This window comes from Vidua macroura, chromosome 1, assembly GCF_024509145.1.
Source record: "Vidua macroura isolate BioBank_ID:100142 chromosome 1, ASM2450914v1, whole genome shotgun sequence".
Lineage (NCBI taxonomy): Eukaryota > Metazoa > Chordata > Aves > Passeriformes > Viduidae > Vidua > Vidua macroura.
In genome coordinates, this window is record NC_071571.1 from 124,780,232 (window position 1) to 124,807,108 (window position 26,877).

The 26,877-nt window shown below is 36.9% G+C and overlaps 1 protein-coding gene across 4 annotated transcripts in view; it reads left to right on the forward strand.

Moving 5' to 3' along the window:
- PKIA (cAMP-dependent protein kinase inhibitor alpha) overlaps positions 1–26,146 on the forward strand; it is a 45,353-nt gene extending 19,207 nt beyond the window's left edge. For 2 of the 4 annotated variants that reach the window (XM_053993034.1, XM_053993043.1), the window contains 2 exons: positions 17,944–18,121; positions 23,003–26,146. In XM_053993034.1, the coding sequence (XP_053849009.1) occupies positions 17,944–18,121; positions 23,003–23,082 (258 nt within the window). In that variant the 3' untranslated portion in view covers positions 23,083–26,146. Of the gene's footprint in view, positions 1–6,274; positions 6,364–8,055; positions 8,130–17,943; positions 18,122–23,002 lie in introns of those variants that run through there. The other 2 variants (XM_053993051.1, XM_053993059.1) reach the window with 2 other exon arrangements.
- The last annotated feature ends 731 nt before the right edge of the window (positions 26,147–26,877 follow it).

Consider the following 26,877-nt stretch of genomic DNA (forward strand, 5'->3'; position numbering starts at 1 on the left):
ACATTAGAGCTCTATGGAATCTTTGATTACCTGCTTAACAATCAGACTAAACCAGTTTGCTTTTGTTGACAGTGTAATCATAATCTGTATTTAATCAAATTACAGCTGGTGGTTTGTTTTGTTTAGCTCCTCTGGGTTATTTTTTCTTCAGGCTGTCATTTAACCAGAAAGTTAACTGGTTAAAATTGTTCCAGCTAAACTTCATTGGGTAAGAAGCATTTGTTTGGTCTTGTATGTGATGAGTGGAAGAAGTGTGCTTGTGTTTCATGAAATTATAAAGGGTTGATTTGATTTTTAACAATAAACACCCCTCCCCCCTTCTTTATGCTTATATTCCTAGAGCCAATATGGTCAATGCATTTTCCTGTTCTACTGTTTTTATTGAAGATGGCATAGCACTTAAATTATTTTTGTCTTCATATAATATCCTCTTCTGATTGTAAGACTCGTAGGATCTGTGCACGTTACATGTTCTCAGCAGTCTAGTTGTATCCTTTTTAAGAAAAGGAAAATAATCCTTCAGTATTTCTTTTTTGTGGGGAAATTTTGTTTAAGTTTGATAGTTGAACCCATTAACTTTTGAAGTCTCTTAACTGGCATCCTGAAGTAGGCCAAACAAGAGAAGAACTTATGAAAAATATCTTTAGTGAACCTAAGAATCATCATGTTCTGTAGTATGATAGATGTGGAGTTTCAGGCAATAACCAAATTTGACTTCACAGATAAGTTTGCTTCATTTGGCATGCAAGTCAAATGGATAAAAGACTTGTAGTGATTCCCAAAAAACATCTTGTCACACATAGATCATTGCTGTCTGGTTACAAATATGTTAATCCTGTAATGGCATCATGAAGAATAGCTCTGTGGAAAAGAGGGGACACATGTCAAGACATGTGGATCCAGCACAGAAATGTAGTGCCCAGAGTTTGCAAGTCTTTACCCAAAAGTCACCTCGAGGGAAATAATTTTCTATTGCAGTTAGCCTTCCAGATTAGTGATATATATTCTTTTCTTGAGTGCTTTGCATGTTTAACTTTTTATATTTCATAATTCACAACATGTTTTTTGTAATTTAATTGATTCTAATATTTGAGTGCTAACGTTTGAATAGTCCTTACAAGGGGTTGAGCCAAGTGGCAAAATACAAAAGGGAGAAAATATTGTTTAATAGTGAAAGTTCTATTTAAAGATATTCCCCACAAAGGGTTAACAAGCAAATTACTTAGGGGGGTTAGAAGCATTTTGTGAGGAAAGATTTAAAAGACTTGGAGGCTGAGCATGATATAGTTGTGTCTTATCAGAATGTTATTTCATTCAGACTGCTGAAAAGCTTTTCTGAACTGAAGATACATCGCCTTTCCATTTTTAGCTTGGCTCTGAATTCACTGGAGTCTGATAAAAACAAATATGGAATATTATCTGTTGTGCAAATATCAGTTCTATTTGTTTGAAAATACTGGCAGTGTTTCTACTGGATCATGAAGAGGTAGTTATAAGGTATGTAGTAGCAATGGAAGATTTTGATAAAGGGGAAGGTAAAAAAGATGATTCGTGGTGGTTGAGATAGCAAATTTCAAATGTATTGCACTAAAAGTTAAAATTTGCTTACCTAAAGGATACCTGTGGAGTACATATTCAGTGAAACTTTTAATTCAGTTGTATATAGGCAGGTTAGAAAATGTGGGCATTAATTGGTTAGTAGTAGAAAAAAAAAGGTCTTTGCCTTGTCTCTCCTGCCCCCCCTGTATTTCTTCCCTTAATGATTTTTACAGTCTGGATGAACTTCTGACTGAGCTGAAATCTAAGTGGGGTTTTTCTTCATCAATGTTTGGTCTTGAAATTTGCATTTTATCTTCAAATTTCATTGGTGGTGCCCTACATTTCAACGTTACATTAAGTCAAATTTTCAGAAGTGATAAAAGGCCTTGCATTTGATAGTTTATTTTACTGCTTAACCCTAAATACTTTTACAAAGGTCAGTTCATACTAATTTCTGAGTCATAAGGCTCCTTGTAGTATCCCACATTGGTCGCCTGAAACAGAGAATATGAGTCTATTCTAATATACTCTTAATTATTCACGCAAACTTGGCATATGGACAAGTGTTGTCTTTTTACCTATTGCTCTTTTGGAATGTTTACTTTATGAACAAGCTAATCAATGCTTAGAGTAGACCCAAAAACAAACATGTTGTCTCTTGCATGTGTATTTGCATTCTTGGCACTTCTGGCTCTTCTGACAGGCATTAGTTCAATTGAATAATATGGTGTGATCTTGAAAAAAACTTGTAATTTAGTTTCTATAGTGAATGCTTTCTTGGGAGTTGCCATTAAGTTTGAAAAGCTGGTATATACTCCTCTTTTGCCTTGGTACAGAAACTTAAAAATGTCAAAGATAATCTTGTATTAATATTATTTAAAATAACAGGAAAATTCATTGTCCTCTTTCATGTAAAACAGGACTACAGTTTTGAGAAAAACACATTGATTCTGAGTCACAGCTACAGTGATCTTGAACACTGAGATTTTCTTGGTCTGTGATGGTAGAAGCTGGTGAGTAGAGAATAGTGCCTTACTGCCTATCTCTCATGGTGTCAATGTGCTTATCTACATAGCCTGTGCTTGGAAAGAGGCTGCCTCCTATCAGCTGTGAGATACCAGGGATGAGATCCTCACATGGTTATGATTTCTCAGTCTTAAGTGAAGGAAAGTGACAGAAGGGCAGTCTCAGCAATTAGTAGAGTTTAAGGAAGACACTGGAAAGCAAAGTAAGTACTTATGGTCATTTATAGCCACTGAGTATCTTCTGAGAGATAGAAATTCTGTTGTTGGGTAGGTGTTGGTGGTGAGGTGCCTTAGGGGCAGCCTCTGTTAGGAAAGGCCAGGGCTGCCCCATGCTGGACACGGAATCACGTCAGCTCCATGGATTTACTGCAGGATGCAGTTGAGCCTCTCAGCCAGGACAGTGGTGTCTCTGGGAAAACGTATTTAAGCAAGGGAATAAAAAAAGCCTAAACACACAGGTAGAAGAGAAACAAACAAAGATAGTGAGACACAGCGCAGGGAACACAAAGGTTGAAGGAAAAGGAAGAAGTGGATGTGTTTCTCCAGGCCCCTGGAGGAGACCACAGTGGAGTAGATATAGAAATAGGTATTTGCCTGCCAGTGTGTGCCACACCAGAGCTCCCTGGTGTTTCCTGAAAGAGCTCCAGCCCACACTGGAGCCTGTGGGAACAGCCCATGGGAAGAACCATGCTGGAGCAGGGGAAAAGCATGAGGAGGAAGGAGCAGCAGAGAGGAACTGTTAGGGAGCGATGTGACTGCACATTCCATTCCCCCATCCCCTTGGGCTGCTGCTGGGTGCTGGGGAAGGGCTAGAGTAGTAAGAAACTACAGAAGTTAAGCTGAACCTTGGCAGAGGGGGGTGAGGCAGGGTAGGGGACTGATGTGGAGGGAAGGTGTTGGTTTAACTTGTCTTTGTTTCTCACTATCCAAACCTGTTTTAATTGGCAGTAAGTTAGTTTTCCCCAAGTCGAGTCTGTTTTGCTAGTGCTGATAATTACTACAATATTTCCTTGTTTTCATCTCAACCCACTGGTTCTTTACTCTTTCATTTTACCATTGTCTCCCTTGTACCCCTGTTGAGGTGGAATGAGAAAGCAGGGTGAACATCAGCCAAGATCAACCCACAAGTGATTCTTTAAAGCTAATTATTTCACAAGTAAATAGACAAAGGTTTGGGATGTAAGGCAGTTCTCTTACAGCTTATGGGAAATATACTAAGCTTACAGACTCTACTACTAAATATGTCTAGATGAAAGTAGTTATGCAGATGGAGTGAATATTTAATGATATCCATCTCAGCAGGTATACATACATATATTTACATGGGTAGATAAAGTCATATTCAAAGTTCTCTATCCCTGAACACTCAAACTGTGGCATAGGGACATTACTGATTTCTACCAGTTTTCTCTGGTGTTACAGTCCTTCATGTTTTTCTAGGTATAAAGGTGGAGGGTTGTACTTGGGATGGGATAGAGGCTTGCAGATAGCTGTCAGCATCCCCAGATTTTTGCCAGGAGGAATGACAACTATAAAATAAATAAAAATCAAATAAGTCTGATCTCTGTCAGGAGACACTTGAAGTTGATTTTCTTCCTGCTCAGTCTGAGAGTCCATTTGGATTTGTTTTCATGCACTTTTTTACCGTGCTCTACCCATATGTCTTTTCATTGTCTCCCAATTACTTAATTATTTTATTCTCTTTATTGCTAAAGTTTAGCTTTTACTCAAACAAGACACTTCCTTAGTGACTATGAGATGTGGGTTTCGTGGCCTCAGATTTTGAGAAACTTTTTTTATATTTTTACCTTCTTCCTCTGAATTTATACCTGCAGCTTGCCTTTTATGTGGAATATGGTATCCAGGAATTCACATCTGTGGGTGCTTCTTGCTCTTGAAAGGTTTTTCCCTGTGCCAGGATTTAAGAATTGGAAGTCTTAAGAAGTATTCTGCCCACATATGCATTCTTACTGTAAGCAGACAGCTGGTACTTCATTATCCACCAGCAGGTAGTAAAAAGTAGGAAATCTGCAATTTTCATGGCCCTGAAGCTCAAGTAAGCTATTCAAATACAGATGGATTTGTGTAGTCTGACAACATGAATTCCTCTCAGGAATTTTGTAAGTGTTTCTGTAAGTTCTCCTGTTTCTGCTTATACCTGTGTGTTTATGCTCATAACCAGAAAACATGGCTTACACTTTATTATATTTTATTGAGTTTATGCATGTGGCAGGAACTGTATGTTCAGATTCTTCTTAGGCTTTTCTAACATTTCTTAGTGTCCATAAACTTCTGTGAAAGGGAGAGTTGCAAGGTAGAATTAAGAACTTGACCTGCAGGAAATATGTGTTTGGATGGATAACTTTTCTTGGCATGAATATAAAATGTCTTCTGTATGTGGTTTTTAATAGGCCGTCTTTTAAAGTGATTGAGCAATTTGTTAGGGTTGGCTGAAATCAATGAGCTGTGTGAGTCCAGAAAATTCTACTTCATTTATATGCTTCCATCACTGGCTTGTAAATTGCCCAAATTGGCATTTTCTTTTTGTAGATGAAGAATTGGGACATTAGATGAATATGAGTTAAGTATTTCAGCTTTAATTTCAGTTCAAATTGGGGCAAAGAGAAATATTTGACCATCAGGTTTGAAGCTGTAACAGTGATTTTAAGTAGCTGTGGTTTGCAGAATGTTCCTCAACAGTGGTTGAGTACTGTGTTTGTCAGGGTACCTGGGTTTGCATCTAGAAATGCATCTTAAATCTGAGTATCATGGACAGATTGTGTAATGCAGCACAATTGCTAATTAAATATTAGTCTGTGTAAGCCAATTATTTTTTTTAATTTCTGTCTAGTTCCAGCACATAGAAACTTATCAGAAAAGTACTCTATAGTGCATAGTTTTCAATACAAAGTGTATAAAATGATCCTAGGTGACAAAGGATTATTTAGCAAGAGACTTGAAGTTTCTTTCGCTTTTTTCCTCTTTGTTAAATTAATTTTTTTTTAAATGTGGACATGCAAAAGAGGTTGCTAAGGTTCCTATCTTCAAGCATTTTGTGGAAAATATAAGGGATTTCTTTTGGCTACATTAGAAATTATTTGGCCTGTCTTTGAAATGCCCATAAATACTATAAATCCAAAGTATAAAATACAAACTGTACATAATAACAACAGATTGCACCATTATAGAGTTCTTTATTAATGCTTTCTTCTCCTCCACCTGATTATGGGTAATTTTTGAGGTTTCAAACTGGTTATTTGCCACAAAGGAGATCCTTCCAATTGTTGCTGCTCTTCAGGTCTTGATAACTTTGCTTTTAAAACAGTATCATTACAGATTTGAGTCTGAGCTGTGCTGCTTCTGTGGTTTTAAAGAGTAGAGACTTGAAGTCTGGGAGAGTCCCACTCACTAAACCTTGCTGACTCATATTCTTGGATAGCTTGGCTATTATGCATGTATGTGGTTATGCATATGAATATGGAAAATTACCCCTTTACGCCACCTCCTGCATTTGGTTTTGAGAAGCCTAGCACCGTCCACTCTGTTTAAGAAAAAGTCATCTTTAAGACTTAGGATCTTGCAAACAGTATAAAATTGCTGCTCTCTTCGCCCTCTTCCTTTAAAAGACTGCAGGTGGACTTGCCTCTGCAGGGACCTTAATTTAAACCTTGCTCTTATTTTCTCTGACCCTGACAAACATCTTTCTTGTTATCACAATTCTGGACTGACACGCTGCTTTCTGTAGATGCAACTGCTGCTGAACATGCTAAGGTGAACAAGAGAGAAAAAAGAATAAGAGGTAAAATATTTCCTTTCATTAAAATATTCTGTACTGTTAGACCTCCTTGCTTTGATCCCTCAGCCTGGTGTATTGTAAGATGTTTGGCTCTCTGGAATTAATCAATGCTTTATTTTTAGAGACTTGTATTATGTATTTTTACAGAGATTAATTAACTTAAGATTCCCAATTATGCCAGCTGTAAGAAACAGAAGATATTTTTCCACTCTTGAAGCAGGAGCACTAGAAGGTTGTAACAAGAAAAATGCTGTTGAAGGCTGGAAGGATTGAAGGTTTCATGGGACAGTTTCTGAGGGGCTGCTTGAAGATACCTCAAAAAGCAAATCCAGTTTGTGGCATCCATAGTGTGATTTTAAAAATTTGGAACCTTGTCCTAAAGAATTCTAACATCAATTTATTTGATAATGAATTGCAATAAAGAATATTTGCATATGTGTTCATTCTGTTGAGATTATTACATTTCTAATAGACTTTATATAAAGAGGGTTAATTTTTCCTGAGTGGGGGGTGACATACTCTAAGTAGAGGACTTTTCTTTTCCCTTGAATGAAATAGTGAAACAAAGAACAATTAAGAATTTTTTTTCCTCTGATAAATATGTGGCTCTCATACACAGGAATAACATCTGGAAAAAATATAGGGATATTTGTGATATTTACCTCCCTGTGAAAATGCAGCAGGTATGTCCAGAATTTTGCAAGCAGTAACATTTTTTTTTTTTTTAAATCGTGAGTAGCTACCAATACTTCCCAGATGACCACTGTCTAACATTGTGGTAATATCAGTGGTCCATTATAAAGAATCTGTAAAGTATTCCTGCTGGAAACAAGTCTAAAAAAAGCACATTTGAGACAATTATTTCAGGAAGCCCTAAGTAGGCTATGCTGTTGCATAGCAACAGAGCCAGGCAGTCCTTAGTCTCTAAAGTAGTCAGTGTACACATGGGAACAGAATGCAAAAATGATGGAAACCTTGAGAAATGTAAGGCTGAGAATAGAAGAAACCAAAGTGAAATTACATACAGTATAAAATGTGAATCTATTTTGTGAGGTGTAATAAATTGAACTGCTTTTAAGTTAAAAAACTGAAATGCTGTTAGCCAAATTGTTCGCTTTTTTTTTTTTTTTCAGCTCCTAGATAGTAATTAAAAGGCAGAATGTCTGATGGCAGAGAAAACTAATTCAAATGTAAAGTAGGTTTTTAATGCCTGCCACAGGACAAAAAAAAGGATCTGAAAGGCAATTGGTTATTAACAAATCAAAAAACTGACCAGATAAACCAGGAATGTGAATGTCTTTGTGCCACAATACATTAATCAGTATTTTATAAATTGCCTTTTTTTCTTTTTTTTTTTCCTGTGCCAAGCATTGAAAATATACTTTAGATGCCTCATGTTCACAGGTCTTCAGGCTAGCCCAGTGGTATTTATCTTTGCAAATACTGAAAAATGTGATGTCATTTGGTGTATTATTGGAAACTCCAAGCTTGCACGTGAAATGTGAGATCTTCACAGAAGCAAATTATCCTATAGCAGTTTTATTTTTTGTGAGAGGTAATTGATTTTATTAAAAGAAGTAGGAACCAATATTTAATATTTAGAAATACATGGTTTTGGTTGATCTTGCTATCAAAAAAGGGCAAATCCTTTCCTTTCAGTACAGTGTTTGCCACTGCCCAAGAAGAAACAGTAATAAGCTCAAGCTTTTCTGTTCTGGATGCTGCAACACATACTTTCTTGATGAGTCATGACTGCATGATTTTAAAAGGTAATCACATGGCAACAGTTGAGCTATTTCACCAGAAATTGCTGAAAAGATATGTAATACAACAAATTCTGCTTCTTACATTACCCAAATGTAGCTTACATTACCCTAAAGATTTGAGAAAAAGTGCCTTGGAGGGGGGACAGCTGTTTGTTTTAATAATAAGGAAGAGTTTAAAGACAACATAACTGTAGAGCATTTAGATAGCTTGAATATTTGATAGCCAGACTAGACATTGTACTGGAACATTGAAAAATACTAGCAAATAGGTGTGGAAGGAACCCTATGAAAATGGTGGAGCATCCTCCTGTTAGAAAAGCTAAGTTATAAATGCTGTCATGATACTGTTATCTAGACATTTTCTTCTTGCTGTTCTAACTGTATGCTTTCCCTTCCAAAGGCTTTGTTACCTGCAAACGGCTGTTGTAGATGCTGTAAACATATCAGTCAAATTGACAGAATGCTGAACATCACAAAATGCAAACTTCAGCTAACTTGGGAATGGGAGCAACCCATTGCAATGGGACAGCCAAGCCCTGCATTCAAGTCAGTGGCCCTGTGTCAAGTCCTTGAGTCAAGTTATCCCACTGGGAGCTTTTTGGTAGAGCAGCTGGAAGAGTCCACAGTGTTCCTTTTTGGTTATAATCTGGTTTCTCTAACTGAACTCTTGAATTATCTAAGGCAATTGCTGCTTCCTCCCCATCTCCATATGCCTTTTTCTTCATTTCTGGTCCTGTTCTGAAGACAGACTACCCTTTCTGGATGCTACCACCCCACCTGAAATCTGATTATTCACATCCATATTGTGTTTCAAAATGCCATCATATTCCCCTAGCCTAGCATATGCATACATAAATCCTGGTGATGCTAGTTAATATCTTCTTGCTAGCCATTACTTTTACTGATATTTTAAAACAATGAAGAACAAGCTCTTACCCTTTGCATAACAAAGCTGTATTTTGCATAACAAAGTATTTTACCAGATTGGGCATAAGTTAACACAGAAAAGGTGGGCTACATTTCTTGGCTTGTAACAAAAGAGCATGAATCTTCATGTTAGTTTCATGGCTTGCTGTTAGGAGTTGCAACAACTGTAATGATTTAGGAATGTTTAGCCATTCAAATCTATAGTTCAGCTGAGTATTTGAGCCTTTATAAAGAAATGGAGGCTGCCTTGTGCTATGGAGCTATTTTTTGGAAAACACAGCTGGTTCCCATTTAAATGGAGAAGTGCACCACAATGTACTGCATACAGTCTTTATGCCATTTCTTGTTTGTTTGTTGGATTTTTTTGGTGGTGTGGTTTTTTGTTTTGCTGGGGAGGTTTGTTTTTTGGTTTTTTGCTTGATTTTTTAAATTTTTTTTTAATGAGAACGAAGGCTTTTTCTTTTGTTTGTTTGGGTTTTGTATTGTTTTGTTTTGTTTTTTTGGAGGGGGGTTGTTGGTGCTATTGTTTTGACCTCAAAAGCCAGAGTACTGGTAAAATAATATCTAACAAAATCTATAACTGCAAAGTAAAAAAAAAAAAAAAAAAAAGAGATAGTGAGGGAAATAGATCTTATGAATAAGCATTTTATGGATGTTGAATTAGAAAATTCAATGGACCAAAATCCTTTTAGGGCATCTAGAGTTAGGATTCATAGAATCATATGATACCAGGTTAGAAGGGGACTTCAAGGATCTTCTAGTCCAACCTCTCTTGGCAAAAGCATCTCTAGACAAGATGAGATGGCCCAGCACCCTGTTCAGCTGAATCTTATAGGTATCTAATACTAGGGAATCCACAACTGCACTAGAGAGATTATTCCAATGGATGAGGGCTCTGATTGTGAAAAATGTTCCTCTTGTGTCCAACTGGAGTCTCTCCAGTAGTAACTTGTACTAATCACCCCTCATTTTTTCCATGTGACCTGTAAAAAGGGAGTCTCCATTTTCTTTTTAGCCACCCTTTAGATACTGAAAGATGGTGATAAGTTGTCCCCTAAAACCTTCTTTCCTCAAGATTGAACAAATGCAGTTCTCATGGTCTAAAGTTCTCATTCTTAGCCCCTTCCACAGCATTAAACTTCTGCCAAAAACTGGAAATCTGTTTCATAGAAAACTTTTTACCTGAGTGACTTCCACATCACTGCCTATGTACCTTTCATTGGAAGGCTCATATGTGTCTGTGGGTAATTCATAGAACTATCTTGCTATCAGAGCTTCAGTTAAAAGTTTGCTAAACCTGTATTTTTGGTTTTTTCAGTAGAAAGTTGTCTGTAAGGAAGACAGTGGCTCACAGCAGTCTGGCCCAAAATATTTGCAGGTTACTGATCATGACTGTTCAATGTTTTGGAGTTTTTCTCCTCCATGTAGCCATATACAGCCTGTTGTATGTAGCAATGACTAAAGGAGACAAGAATAGTCACTACAGTGCTTATATCAAGTTCTCTGAGGAACAGAATTTCACCTAATGAGACCTGTGTTGATCAATGCCTTTAAATCACTGGCTGTGAATGTTGGCACTACTGACAGAAGCGTCTGAAAGAATAAACTTGATTACAGCACGAATCCTGAATTAAAGGCAAGGTTAGGAGCTTCATGAGCAAAGCCCACACAAATTTCCCTCCCCCCTAATCCCCATCCCCTCTACTAAACATCCTGATCCTAAGCAGACATCAGCTTCACATTTCTACAGCAATTATTGTCTTTCCTGCACGGAGTGTTTCCAAGCTGCCAGTCAGTTATGAATTCTCAACAGACTGGTCTTTTCCAGTAACCCAGCAGTTGAGGAAGAGCACGTTTTTGTTGTTGGGGGGTGATTTTTGTGTTGTAGTCTTCATGGGCTTATTTCATCTCACTGTTCTTTAAGTGCTTCTGAATTGCCATATAAAGACTGCAATAGACAGGATTTCTCCAAAGGCTGAAACCAGTCCTTTTGAACAAACACTGTATTTATTCAGTGTACTGTTCTGCCTGTGGTCCTTGGTTCAGAGCACCACAGCATTCTAAGGTGCTGCATACGTGGCTTCATCCTCCTAGAACCTTAAAACATGGATCTCCTTTCAGCTCAGATAGATGTGTGAGTGCTCAGCAGGGCTGCCAGGTGTGTGTCATGTGAGGAGCTAAAATGCTCTCACCTGGCTTGAGGCCTTTATCTATCTCTGTGATTATAAGGTGCTTGTAATGGATTTAGTTGTTCATAGAGAGTATCAGAGTGTCCTGAAAAGTAGTGCTTTAACTTGCTCCTTCCCTTCACAAACCAAGAGGTTCATTGACAAACTGCAAGTAAAAAGTCATACAGAAGTGATGCTTTTTCTCACAAATACATATTGCCTTCTATTAGTATTCCTTAGGTTAGGCAGTGAACAGTGATGGCAGATTCTAGGTCACCCTCTTCTGCTCCCTAACATAAGAGTCCATATGTAATATTTAAATGTTGTGGTTAGTTTCTTCCATAGGGTGTTAATTTCAAAATATCAAAACATTTATTGTTATTTTAAAATTATTCCACAAACCATCAGTGACATCTGCACTGTATCTTTCTAAAGAACCAAGGTCTCTGTAATATTACTTCATTGGTTATGTTTGCTTTTTTTTTTTTTGCTTTTTTTTTAATTTGTTACTGCTATTTCACTACCCAGTTTTATGGAACAGTGGAAGCTAAAGCTAAATTTGTGAACTCAGATTAAGTGGTAAATGAAAGACCAAATTCTTTTGGTCATGGGCATAATGAAATTTGCCTGAGAAAGGACATGGTAAGAATTGTAACTATTTGGCTTTTAGTTTTGTAGATCTCTTTAAGAAGACTGCAACTTGGATAACATAGAAGGAAAACCTATTAACTGTCTTTGTGAATGATCTCCCGGTGTAGGTTGTGAGCTGAAGGATATCTAACTTCATTGTGCTTTTTTATGCAGGTTTAAACAAACTTTTTTTTTTCTGAAAAAAATCTCAGGTGGTGATTTTCTTTGTTCTGTTTTATTGTTTAACCAGTTTAATTGCCTGCTAATTTCTATTAAGATCTTAGTAGCACTATGATTGCTATGTATAGAATGTGCACCCTAAAAGTATGCTAATTCTCAAATGGAAATGACCTGTATTGCATTACTAGTTCAAGCAGCTGGTCACTTCAGAAACATCAGACAGAAAAAACTGCATGAATTGGATTTTCAAAATGCAGATTAAAATACTGCCCAGCTTGGTATCTTGCATTGTTATTAATATTTTCTTTAATTGGCTTTCAAGAGTTAATGCTATTTTCCTGTTCATCTGTGTCTGTGCAAAAGCACATTGTTGTGTAACACAATGATACAATCTCTGTGGAAGAAAAATGCTTTTGTTAAATTATTCCTCTGGTTTTGCTTTCAGCTTAGAAGACCGTGCATAAGGTAGAAATCTAGGTGCAGATTGCTGTGGAATAGATCTGTATCTTCACTGGAAAGAGCCCTGTAGCCCTGTCTCTTAGTCTCTTAGGCTAGATTTGGAACCAAAATTTATTTTAAAAACATAATTATACACCTTCTCTAAATCAGACATGCTATTAAATGACAAATTCTCTCTTTTTTTTTTTGTTCCATTGTGAAAGCTGAATATAGATAATCACATTTAAATAATGTGCTGATCGTGATACAACATTTAGCAGCCAAAGCCTGGGAGATTTTTATTTGAAAATCTTTTATTTGATGCTGCCCTTAAGCATAGATGGAGAAAGAGCAGGAGCGTACATTGAAGGATTTTACCTCTTAGCCTTACACTGCAGGTTTGCCAAGAAAATGGCAGCTCTCTGGTGCTTGCCAGCAGCATGTGCCAAATTCATAGACAAGCCGTATATATGTTAAGTGCCCGCTCTTGTTCTGTCTTCCTTTTGAAATAATAATGAATACCAATTAGCACAGGTACTTCAGATTCCCTTGGGCTTCTTTTAGGTATCTAGTCCCTTAAACAGACTTAAGTTCAACAACCCTAGGCACCTCTAGCCCATAAGCAGTAAGACACTGATTTTTAATTCATGCTGGTATACCACATAATTAATGTATTTTTCCTCCCAAACCCTTGAGAGCAGTGGCACTGTGTAATACTGGGCTTCACTGAATGATTATGGAACACAGTCAAATTTGGATTACATTTGTGAACTCATCAGTAAATTTTTAGGATTTTTTTTCAATTACAGGGATTTGAAAGTTACCTTCAGACACTTGTGGGATAACATTTACTATATATAGTGTGGAAATGGAAAATTTAACATAAATTGGATTGTGGAGTTAAAGTATTCTAGTAAATTTCCGAAAACACACATACTGATTCTTTCTGTACCTGTTAAATTATAATGTTCTCATCATAGAATCATTAAGGTTGGAAAAGGTCTCTAAGATGATCAATCCAACCATTAAACAAACATTACCATGTTAATCATTAAAATATGGCCCTAAGTGACATGTCTACACATCTTTCAAACTTTTCCAGGGATAGTGATTGACCACTTCCCTGGACAGCCTGTTCCAATGCCTGACCACCCTTTCAGTGAAAAATCTATTTCTAATATCCTACCTAAACTGTCCCTCTTGCAAGTTGAGACCATTTCCTCTCATCCTGTCACTTGTTACTTGGGAGTAGAGACCTATCGCTGCCTGGCTACATCCTACTTTTAGGCAGTTTAGAGTGATAACCCTAACCCTAAAACCCTAAACCCTAACCCCTGAGCCTCCTTTTCTCCAGGCTAAACATCATCGGCTCCCTCAGCCACTCCTCATAGGACTTGTGCTCCAGACTCTGCCCCAGCTCCGTTGCCCTTCTCTGGACACTCTCCAGCACCTCAGTGCCTAGATGTGAGGGGCCCAGAACTGAACACAGGATTCGGGTGCAGCTCTACCAGTGCCGAGGACACGGTGACAATCACCACCCTGGTCCTGCTGGCCACAATATTTCTGATACAGGCCAGGATGTCACTGGCCTTATTGGCCACCCTGGGCACTCTCTGGATCATGTTCAACAGATACTGACCAGCATCTCCTGGTCCTTTTCCACTGAGCAGCTTTCCAGCCACTTTTCCTCCAGCCTGTAGCATGGCTTGGAGTTGTTCTGATGCAAATTAAGAACCCAGTACTTGGCCTTGTTGAACATATTCTTGGCATCCTTCTTTTCTCCTTCTGCATTCTTGGATACTTATTCTACCCCTTATGTTCAATACAGAATATTCATTAACAATACAAGCATGTCTTGCTAGACTGGCTAAAATTCAAGGTAACAAGTCTACCATTCTCATCCTCTGTAATTTCTTAAGTAAATAATTTTCAGCACAACTTTTTGTGAGGAAGGAGCTGGGAAGGGAAAGAGAAAAAAATCTAAGATACCCACATTTCAAGATGTTTATGAAATTGAGAATCTGAAGAAATAAAAGATGCTGTATGAAAATCCCCTGGCCTGTGATGCAAACTCTAACCCATTATCAGGCTTAGTGACTCTACATGGGAGGAAAGGTAAAGCACAGCTGGGGGGGATTTCTGATGGGATAGGATCTTATCAGTTGCCAAGGAATCCAATCTTCCAACAGCAGGTTTCATTAATCCTTATTCTCTCAGAGCCTCTTTCTTCAGTTTGTTGGTTCAGTTGGCAGAAACAGTGAGGTTTGCAGCCCTCTTGTTTCAATTTAATTTCACATAGCAGAGTACTTCAAAAAAGTTTTGCAACTTTTTGAAAAATTTCAGTTTGTAGAACTAGCAGGACTGTGACCACAATCTTTAATGCAGGAGAACCTGTTAATGCAATTATTTAGGAAATTCAAATTATGTTTCACAGACTTGTTAGCAAATTCCACTCCTTCCACAGAGACTGAAGGGGGAAAAAAGATTTTTTTGAAGTGAATGTTAATTCCTTAATGACTGGTTCAGTGAATAAGTACAAACTGCTGGGCACTGAGCCATTCATTGGAAGGGGAGCTCTTGGGTGATATCAGTGGAGTTCCATATTTATGCAGTAATGTCTCAAGATAATGCCAATACAAAACAGAATGGTATTTGTTATTTAGGAGGAGACACAGACAGGAAAATTTGGAAGTGTCATAAATGTATGTTTGATAACATTATTTTTTGATCAGAATGTTGTTAGTAATCCCATATTGAGTATACAGAAATGAACATTTAAAAACAAATTCTCTACAAGCACATTTTTCCATGACTTTATAGCTTGTTTTGTAGCTGAAACTAAATAAGGTTGAGATTTCCCCTGGTGTTCTCCATTTTTATGGAATGTTTCAAGAGCAGTATAATCTTACAGAAGCATATTCTGTGGAGTGCAGTTTGTACATCCAGGGAATTTCTCATGGAGTACAACCTGGATTATTTTGCAAGTCTTACAGTCCTGCAGCTTGTTCCACCTCAGTTATAGTTTTCTCTAGTTATTCTGGGCCTGATGCACTCATGTGCACCTTTCAAAGAAGAAAAGAAAACAACTCTGGTAGTTTTTTCTATGCTAAAAAATAAATTAATGTCTTCACAGGGGTGATAGCTACGGTGACTTTGGACTGGTCCTACACTAACATGAAATCTAAGCCTGTAATACTATTGATTGCTTTCATGGTTTGCACTTCCTTTTCTACAAGTCACTTGCAATAGAAAGCATGAACAAATATAAGTGAATTCTGCTTAAAATCTTTTAGTCTCTGATTTGGTGAATGCTATTCAGTGAGTGGGTCAGATAAGTCTGAAAACTTGTGCTGTTTTCTTATAAAAATTGTCCTCATTGTTTTGCCTCGCCTTTGCAAGTTACATGCTGCTACATGGTTGATATATTTGGCATTGCAGTGTCTGCACCTTGGGCAAAGAACAAATGGTAGACTTCTCACTTGCTTCAATATTCTTGCAGTGTTTCAATAAGAGGGCAGTTCAGAGGAAGAAATGGATGTGGTCTCATTCTCATAAAAGCTTTTGTTATTAAACAGAGGCACTGTGCTCTTTTGTGTGTCAGGCAGTCTTTCAGTCAATTCAGTCTTTTCCCTCCCTAGGTGGTGTTGCTAGGTTTTGTGGGTTGAATTTTTTTTTTTTTTTTTTTTGGTTGTTGGTTTATTGGAGTTTTTGTTTCTTTGTTGGTTTGATTTTTTAAAGCAGTTTCCTGTATCATAGTGGTTGATCTTAAGAGTAAAATTAGACTGTCAGCCATTTAGTGTTTGGCATGGGACACCAAAGCTTGATAGCAGTGAACTTCTTTTCAAGTCAGTCAGTCTTGCAATGATACTTGATGTAGTTATATTTAGACTAAATAAAATATGGTGTAGAATCCTTTTCTTGGCTTCTCACACGCATCATATGTACACCCTCATACAGCTGACTGAATCTGGGGAGGTGAGGAATGGAATGAAGATGAGGAGTGAACAGGGTTTGTAAAGTTATTCAGAGGTGAGGGTGGAGAAGGATTGTTTGTTGACTTTTTTGTATACATTTTTAAAATAAAAAGTGTTTCTAAAAAATGAGGGATTTATTTGAAGAGAGAAAGCTGAACCTTTTGCTACTGTTAATGTTTGTGATGACTTCCAAAGCCACTTCAGCGTCCAGCACCTGCAATAGGAACCAATTAAAAAGATTTGTCCATTCTATGCAAATGTGAAATTTTGGCTACTTTGGTAATAACAGCTAAAGCTTCTCACTGTAGGCAGCTGTGAGTTGCTGCCTGTATGGCCATGTCCTCTGTCTGCAGTCTGCAAAACCAGAGAAATTCCGCTTAGAAATGAAGGAAACCTACAACTGGGGGGAGCTGCTTTGGTTTAGTAGTTCTGTAGTGGTTTTTTTTTCTTTAAAGTACTCCTCTAGCAGAAAGCGTCTCTGATTCCCCTAAGACATGGAAACATAAAACATGAGGAAAGCATGGTTGCCTAGCATTTTGCAGGAAACCTTAGACACGTACACATGAAACTACATGTGATCAGCGAGAGAAAGTGCTCCTTGCTCCTCCCCGTACTCTTTAACATTTTATAAATTAAGAAAATAAAATTCTACTAGCTTAGGTCTGTAGTATATATTGCAGCAGAGAGGCAATTCTTTCTCTTACAAGACTGAAATAGCATATTGTATTTCCTGTATCTTTGTCAGATCTTGCATTAATGAACATCATCACATTATTCCATAATGACACAATAAATAATTTCTAATGAAAAGAAGTTCTGAGTTTATACCTAGCTTACAGATCACTGCTTTCAAACCTCTGCATTCTATTCTGCTTGCTCTGGTAGCATATCTCCACTCATTTTGGGAGCATTATGGTAATGCATTTACATTAGGAAAACTACCACACCAAAATAAATTAGTTGAGCCTGAAGAGGTCTGTATACAATCCCAAAACTAATACTAACAGGAAAGAAAATATATAAAACATAACTGTGTCTTGTGTATGAGCACAGGGTTCTGCACACAAAAGCATTATCGATTTGTACTTTCTTACTCGTTACACTCTGCTTTTTGTAGAAAAGAACTTTGTTCCACCCCCTGCCTACCTCCTACATCTCAGCTAATATTAAAAGCAGAGACAACTCTGTAAAGAAATTATGTTGCTGAGGTCATTGCTTTTATAAAGTACTCACTATCACTTTATGAAGCATGGAAAATGAGGTTGGTTAAAATACTGTTGAATACAGATGGCATAAAATACACACGGTATTTTTGCTTTCTACTCTGTATCTTCTCTAATTTCTCCAAATTTTGAGACTGGCTATCCAGTAAAAGAAGATGTATCAATCTTCATTACTCTGTAATGAGAGCTTCTAGTTCTATTCCTAATCCATTAAGTCATCTGGTTTTCTGGTGGACTAAGTGGTGGTTTTTGTTTTTCTTTTTTTCCTCCCATCCAGGTACTGCTATGTGGATATTTGTTAGCAATGACTGATGTGGAATCAACATATGCAGACTTTATTGCTTCAGGAAGAACAGGTAGAAGAAATGCATTACATGACATCCTTGTGTCCTCTCCGGGTGGGAACTCCAGTGAACTAGCCTTAAAGTTATCAGAGCTTGATATAAACAAAGCAGGTGAGTATGTTTTGGGATTTTATTATATTTATTTAAAACTAAAATGAGAACTGGTACACAAAGCATGGTTTATGTGCCCACATTATTCCCTTGTTCCTCAGCAGAAGAAATATTTTTTTTTCTAATCAACATGGGTTGCCTGCAGTAAGAATCACAGATTTCATAAATGGAAAGGGTGGTTATTTGCAAGTACAACACATCCCTGAATAAAGAAAAGTTGTTCTGCTGTGAGTGCCTGGTGGCAGGGTCCAAATCAGGATAAATTTTATGAAAATTAGAGTATAAGGAAGAAAATAAGGAAGTCTGTATTAAAACCCTAGTCTGCATAATATCCTTTAATGGATGTCTCTGATTTGAAGCCTGTAGGAGAAGCCATGTATCTGCTGAAAGGTTGTTGTGAAATTAACGTTTTTTCAGCTGCCAAAGGACAGAGCAATAGGAATGTATTATCGTTTGTTTTACCTGGATCTTTGTTTCTGAGTAAATTGTCTCTTTCTCTTTTCTGCTGATACTTGTCCTTCTTTTAAGGTAATAAGCAGTAATGCAATCCTAAATCTTCAATATTACCAACATTTTTAAATACTTCTGCATATTCAGTTGAGAGGAGGGAGACAAAGTGGACCTTACATGAAATAAAAATAGTAATATGACTAGGTATTTATTTTTATGTTAGGTGAGTAGCAGCTAATGAACGGATCTTACAGATATTGGAGAACTCTTTTCAGATGTTAGGGAAGGTGTGGTTTTACTTATTTTAATAATAGCAGAAGAAAATAAATGCAGCAAAGAAGAAACTCTTGATAAGCAGCTGCCCTGTTCATGCACATACTTTTCTCAGAGATAAAGACTGGAGTTCTGAGAGGCAGTCTCTTCACAGGACAGGCACATGTGGGCAGCATGGTGTTAGAGGTGGTTGTAGTGCTGTTTTGAAGGAAGGCTTTTTTTGACTTCTGGACTAATGTACATCCTAAGTCATTCCTTTTGCCAGTATGGGACCTAGAGATTCTATATGTATGCAATTCTATCTGGGCAGGGCCTTTTGTTTATTTCTAATTATAAAAATGCTCTATAAGTATGTGTGTAGGTGTGTCTTTTTATTTTAGTGGGGACAGGTGTAAAATGTTGGAAAATAAAAAGTAGATGCCATTTGAAAGGCATAATACCAATGTTCAGCCTCAGATTTACCCTTATCAAAATAGTCTTTGATCTTGTCCATTTAGAAGATTAAAAAATCCCTATTTTTAAGTTAAACAGTGGAGTTCTTATAAGCCAGAATTGTATTTTCAGGAGTTTCTTTAGTTCTTCTTGGTGATCCCTTTTGAAGCCCGGGTAACTTAATCAATGCAGAAAAACATACAGAGCTGTTCATAAAATTACCTTAGATAGTAGAAACACAGAAATGTCTACATATATCTTCAGAAGGTTATTCAGTTTCCATTAGATAAAATGAAAATACATTTAAACTCTGTTTTATTAATACAACTAGGGGCCAAGTAAAAGCCTCCAAACAAAAAATACTGGAAAAGGCATTGTCTTACCTAGCATTCATGTGAGTATTAGTGTATTATATGTCATGTCATTCCAAATCAAGAGAGGCTGAAAAATATTTTGCATGTAAAATCCCAGTTCAGAATATATTAATGCTTGTAGGATGCATATGTGCATCACCTCTGACAGGATTAAGAAGAAAACACGTTTGGGGGCTATATCTTATTTCTTTCAAGGTGCATGTCAAACAATTTACACTAAGTACAACTTAATTATATAAATATAGACATCAAGTTTCAATTCTTTCCTTTTATTCCTATTACAGCTGCATTTTCTTGCAAAACTGCGAGTGTGTTTGCTTTCAACTGGAGTAATGGCAGAGTAGGATAATGCAGATGTTAAAGGAAAAAAAAGGTGGTTATAAAATATACGTAAATAAAACTACCCAAGCATATTTAGTACATTCACTTTGAAAAGCCTGCAGATACGTTTCCTGTAAAAAAACAGAACAGTTTTTAACAGCACTAGACTTGTTCAAAGACAATGTATTTTTCTGTTACTCAGTAGCTGATACCTGAAGTGAGTGTTGGTTAATCCCCTCATCAATGAGCCAACAACAGATAATCAAGAGTTTACTGCATAATTATGTATAATAAGTATAATTACTGTATGGTACTCTCCCTTCAAAACACCTGTCCCAGTTTTCTTTGTCCATAGCACACTAACAACCTGTTATTATCTATGGAATGGGTATTTTTACCAAACACCAAAACACAGGTTCCAAGGACTGTGTCAACACATTTTATATAAAGTAAAAGCAAAACTAAGTACATCTGATAGATAAAAAACTGGAAGAGAAATCATAAGACAGAAGCAAAAGAAAGATTTTTAGCAGGGACATCAGCAGGTAACTCTCCTGCTCAACACTCTAAAGGTAACCAATGCAATCCAAGAAACTTGATCTTGCAGGTTGTTGCTAAATGAAATAGTGAGGTAAAAGTACAATGAAGAATGAGGACAAGACTCTGCAGATCTAATCTCTAAAACAAACTGGTGCTTTTCTAGGTGCTATAGAACACAGAAAAGGACATTTCCTTGTAAAAGTTGTAGTGGTCCAAGTGTGTACAAATAATGGGGGTAATAGGGTGTTAAAGACCTACATAACTGGAATGAAGAACTGACTGTAGAAATTAGTGAGTGAAAGTAATTTATTTTAGTCCATGGCAGAAATGTCTTGGGTGTAAGCAGGGAGAATAGTGATAGACACTGTAGAGTCAGTAATGTTACAAGAAGAAAAATGAGTTAAAAGCTGTACATGAACAGCACTGGTAACTCTAGCCAGCTGACCTACTCACACAACTGTATTGTGGCTTAGAGTATTGTATTATTTAGTTTTGTTTCTTTTTTTAATACTGCCTGATGGTTTCAAACAGCTGTGTAAAAATTGCAATTTTGCTTTTGAGAGTTTCTAACCATCAGGTTTTAAAGGAAGAACAGCAATGTGCTTAGCAGTTTTGGGATTCTCAGAACTACATCTAAAATCTCGTAGCAGTTCGGGATTCTCAGAATAAAAGCAGATTTATCTCTGTAAATATATTTTAAAGCATTTAATAGGAGAGCTCTGCCAGTAGAAAGAAAAAGCTGGTACCAAGATAGTGTATTATAGACTAAATAGATTTAGATTAGTGATTTTTTCAGCAAGTTGAGAAGAACATTTCAGGAAGTGGTATATTAGAACCTTAGTGCTCTTTCCCTGGATCTCTGTACTCTGTGTTTAACACTAAGGTAGTGAAATGTTTAGGCTTTTTGTCTAGGAGTGATTTTTTCTTTTAAACACAAATATCTTACAAGAGTGGTTTTTGCGCTTCAGTTTTGGGATTTTTTTTCCTATTCTTTTTGTTAATAAGATTTCCACCAGAAAAGTTTGGCTTGCCCGTGTAGTAGTAGTCAGAATAAATGGAGGGCAGAGCAGGCAAAAAATAAATAAACCCCTGAAATTACACTCATTGCATCTTCTGCAGTATTAGAAAAAATGTAGAAGGTTTGGAGAAAGTGTGTGGACAGCTAAGGCAAAAGAGATTTCTGCCCAATAGTAAATAATCACATGTAGATCCATCCTGATGGAATCCTTTCTAATTTGAGAGGTGAAAGTGAAGAAGAGTTTTCTGGGAAAGTGCCTTGCAAAACCATTGTGTGTTTACTACTCAACCCATAATGAACAAAACAAGCCTCACTCTTCAATAGGTAATCGACTTTCCATGCAACTTTTCATCAGGTTGAATGTGATAATTCACAGTATCCTTTGAGGCATTTTCCTGCCTACTCTGTGCATGCATAAAACACAGCTGTCATGTCTAAGTTGTTTGCAATGTTCTTTGCAAGGCAAAGAACTTTTTCCCCTACCAGTGTGCCCTTTCTTCTACACAGAAAAGAGAAGGCGTTTATGATGCTTACTTCTATAAACAGAAATAAATCTGCAGATGCACCACGTGATCTGAAATGAGGAAACAATAAATATCTGCATTGAGAACCCTGCCTTCATTCTAAAGATCTATAGATTAAAATTAACAGGCACTGCTACATCTGTTTAAACCTCCTTACAGCCTACCTATGGAATTTTCTTCCCTTTACTTATCAAGCCATTTCAGTAGAAATTACTCAGAATCCTTGCAACATACAAGAGACAATGTATGTCTTAACATTATTCATTGTTGTGTGTCTGTAGCTGATCAGTCCAGTGTTCAGGGACTTGTGTCTCACTTGCACTCACCTTCCTGTTGCCTGAACCTGTGAGGTCTTTAATTGCTATGTAAAATACAATACTTTGCATATAGATAGTAAAAGCATTTGGTAATGCTTTTCTTAGCCTTCCTTTGACAGACTGTGAGTTGCCTGCTCACTGTGCCTCTGTAGGATGTGGTCTGTTCCTCAGGTGGTTCTGTGGTTTGCAGTGAAACAGCTGGACTGAACACTGTGGACATGATGCTGAAAACGGATACACAGAACTAAAGCAGCTTTAACAAATTATTGTTTTTATTGAAGTTGCATCTCTTCGTAGCAAACTCTGTTCAGATTGGTGCAACGTGGTTTTTTTTTCCTCTTTTACTGATATAGCATCATAGTGAAGAATTTTTCAAAAATACTCTACTGTTTTTGTTAAATTCATTAATTTTAAGTACCTTTGGTATTTATTTAAAGTGATACTTGTGATTGCAGCTAGGAATTTGCATCTTAAGAGACAGTTTCTAAAACAAAGTATAGCTATCTTGGTAGTAAAGAGTTTCATATTTCACTTTCAATTTCTTTTTACTTTGTTTTTTAAACTGATGGATGAACAATCAGGGTTCTCTTTATTTTAGGGTGGATTACTCAACCTTTTTTCCTGTCTTATAGAAGGAGAAGGAGATGCACAACGAAATCCAAGTGAGCAAACCGGGGAGGCTCAAGGGGAGGCAGCAAAGCAAGAAAGCTGACATCCAACTTTGACCGAGTGGAGCAGCTGCTGGATGTTTTCAGGCTACAGGAGTGTGCTGGAACAAATTTGTTTCCACGAGCAAGCTGGTAGAAAAGAAAGTGCATGTGTCTTCACTGCTGGAATCCACTCAACACAATGCTAAAATTCTGGGTACAAGCTGTGACAGAAGACAGAATTTTCTCTACCTCTGTCATTAGCAATGGTTGAACATGTATTGATTTTCTGGGATAGTGTCATCAGATGGATCCCTTCATAATGACTACTCGATGGGAACACTTTTAGAAAGTAGAACAGGTAAATCTTGTAGCAAATGGCCTTTGAAGCATCAGAGGATCTAATTGTGTATCTTAAGCAAAGGCTTTTGTGATCCTCAGAGTTTAAAATTCTCTGGCCAAAGTGTTTGCCCATTATAAGAACTGTAAAGAAAACACTGTTTTTAGAACTTTGCATCTGTTTTACAGCTCTGTTATTTACAATGGTTTTTGTATTGTACAACTTAGATGCTCCACACTGCCCCTTCTCAACTGCTTATGAAGAATATTTCTGTTACTGTGAATTTTTCTACCACACGTTTTGAAAGGGCTGGTTTTTTTGCATAAGGTGGTGATGTGCACATGATAGATCTAAACGTCAACCGCTAAATTGATTATGCCTAAACCTAAATGACTCAGCAACACTCTAATTTGTTACTAGATGAGCCTTCAAAACGATTTATTAATGTGAATACTTGAGCGTGTGTTGTGTCCTTGGTACAGTTTTGCCACTCGCCTGTAGTTAGTTACACATCAGAGACTCAAATTGGATCTTTTATGTTATTCTTGCCCATTTTTCTAATTTTGGTCCCAATTTCTTAATCTTTCTCTGAGATATTTTTTTAAAATGTTATTCCGAGTATTTTATTGTTATGGTAGTTTTAAGGATACAATTATAACCTTATATGGGTTAAAATTCAAACGAATTCCATGGTGCTAGAGGTTTTCCTGATTCACATTGTAAAAGATAGGCCTTGTTTACACATGGGAAAATAACTGGCATAGGTTATTGCCAATTATGTATTCTGAAATGAGTTTTAGAATGCAGTATAGTCCAATGAGTGGCTCCTGGGCTGGATCCAGCAAGGGGCTGGATTTTTACTATTCCTTGCCTTTGCCTCAGTTGACCAGGCTGCTGAGTTTGCACAGCCAGTAGCCTGCTACTGATGCACCAGAACAGCCAAGTGCTAGAATCTGCTACAGTAGCCTTGTGGCTTGGAGTTGGAAAGGGAGGTGAGAGACTTGGCATCTAGCACCCAAAGACTAAGATTTTTTTCCCATTTCATCTATTCCAAAATGACAGTCCAAACTGGGCCTTCATCAAAATACCAGGATAGCTTGTCCATCCAGGACATCACTTAAAATATCTACAAATTAATAACCTGTTCTGCAGTAGCTATTGCTGATTGATTTGTTTTTCCCCCTCGTCCTGCCCCAATACACAAGGCCATACATGAGGCTGAATGCTGCAAAATGGGGCAGCCACACCTCTGTGTGACTAAGGTGAGTGAAGAGAGTGACTGATAGTAAACCATGGCAATCACACAAGCACCAATCACAAGGTCAGAAGATTTGTTTTCTTTTATTAATAGGAGGTGATGTCACTTTATATATAGTATATATATATATTATATATATTTTTGTGTTGTTGGTTTCAAATGTTATGCACTTTTTAATGTTTGTAAACTTTTACTAATGAATAGTGTGATTGCTTCCTGAATATATTAATCATCAGTTAACAAAACATCTTTGTGGCCACAGCTGTTTGTTTCTACCATATGTATCATAGTACTTGTCACCTGAAAATTTTTTGTGAGATATGTGGAGGAAAAAAACCCACTTCTGATCAGTATTATGAGATCATTTATTAGTGTTAATAAAAACAAGCCAGCCGTATGCTTGTGGCTCATGCGTGTAATATTAACTCTCACCTTCTAGTGTTTGGAAGCTGAATGCCTTGCTGTCTTATTAGCTGTCAAATGCCCTCTCTTCTTGGTAAGAGAAGTAGTCCAATTGCTTTGGAAATACTGTTATCCTTAAACAATTCTTATTCATTTGTTTCACTTGGTGTTCTTTTCAAACTTAACACATTATTATTGACCTTTTTTAAAATTATTTCTCCCCCTTTTGCTCTTGCATCAAGTCTTCAAGCTGAACTGGCTGCCCTTTGTCGTGGACTAGTTACTGTCAATCTAGCACAAATGCCAGAAGGAAATAGGATTCTAGAGTTTTTTTATAGTGTTACTATATTGATGATCCATGAAACATCATCAGTAAATGTTGCAGAAAAATGCAATAGTGAAATAAATATTTACAGTATATTAAAGTGATGGTTTTCCTTATTTTCCTTCACTGCTTTTCTTTATTTTAGTATACTTTCCTTCTTAATTATTTTGTGTTGTTAAATAAAATTAATTTCAGCCTTTCCTCTCTGTTTTGTACCTGTTTCTTCTGTTTCTCATCTTTTTTTGTTTCTTGTTTTTCAACAAATTATGGAGGCTTTTGCTGGTTTTTGAAACCCATTTCTTTGTGATGGAAAATAGCGCTGTTAATTTTAGTGGAGTAAAAGGCTATTTATGTTCCTCTTCCCCCAAAAGTGTATAAGTGCTTGATTTATCACTTGAACTGTACTTGCTGTCTTAATTTTGGATATTTCTGTATCATCTATAAGCTAGCCTCACTTAATGTAAACATGTGGTTAGTCTGTGCCAAGTCACAGCACTGTATCTTGAGTATTATTGTTACTAAAGCAATTACAGAAGAGCTACTTTAAATATATTCACACCTTTGCTTCTGTGTAATTGCATCATATACCAGGGACACTGATGGCAGAACCAGACGTTGACTGGGTTGTTTTTGCTTTTGTTAGTTATCTTTTTCAGTTCACCTGATACTCTGGCTTCTCTTCCAGTATCTTCTTTCTATTTTATTGTGTTCATGATAGTTAAATGTCTGTTTAACCCATGCTTATCTTAGAAAGATCTTCACAAAAAGCTATATAAACACAATAAAGCCAGGTCTGGAATATCAGCATAATATAATACTACTTATCCTTAAAAGGTTTGGCTTTGGTGGGATGGTGGTGGGTTTGTTGTTTCATTTTTCAGGGTTTTTTTACAGTCTCTTTAGATAGATGTTTTCAGTGCTTTGGTCACTCTGAAGGACCATCTCTTAAAAAGTCTCTGTATTCATGTTCTTCAATGACTATATTCATTGAACTTGTAGAGTTCAGGTTCCCTGTCCACTTGAAACAAACAGAACTTTTAGCACTATAATTGGACAGAGATACTGGCATTTCTCTCTTCAGCTTATTTCCATTGATGTTGGCCATGTTCTTCAAAAAGCATGTGTTAAAAGACAGAAGCAAGCACACACATTTGTTACTTCATCAAACCATCATTTTACAGCCAAAAGTTCACCATGACCTTTGATAACACAACTGCTGAATGTGAAAAAATGTCAGTATACTTTGTCCTCATCTGTGTAATTTCTCTTGCATTTATATCCCAAAATTTTGAAATGGGAAGAGATTTATCCTCATAGGAGGGCAAATGGATAATTAATTATCTGGTTCGCTGAAGGAGCAACTACCAAAGGGGTTAACATGGAATTTCTACAGTAAAATTGGAGAATTTTAGGTGTTCTTAATGTTTGTATTTTATGTTTCAGAAACATCACTGAATTTTGTTCAGAGGAAAGACCGAGAGCTGCTATTGAGACTGAGCACAGTGTAGTAACCTCAGCTTTGACAGAGTTTGCCT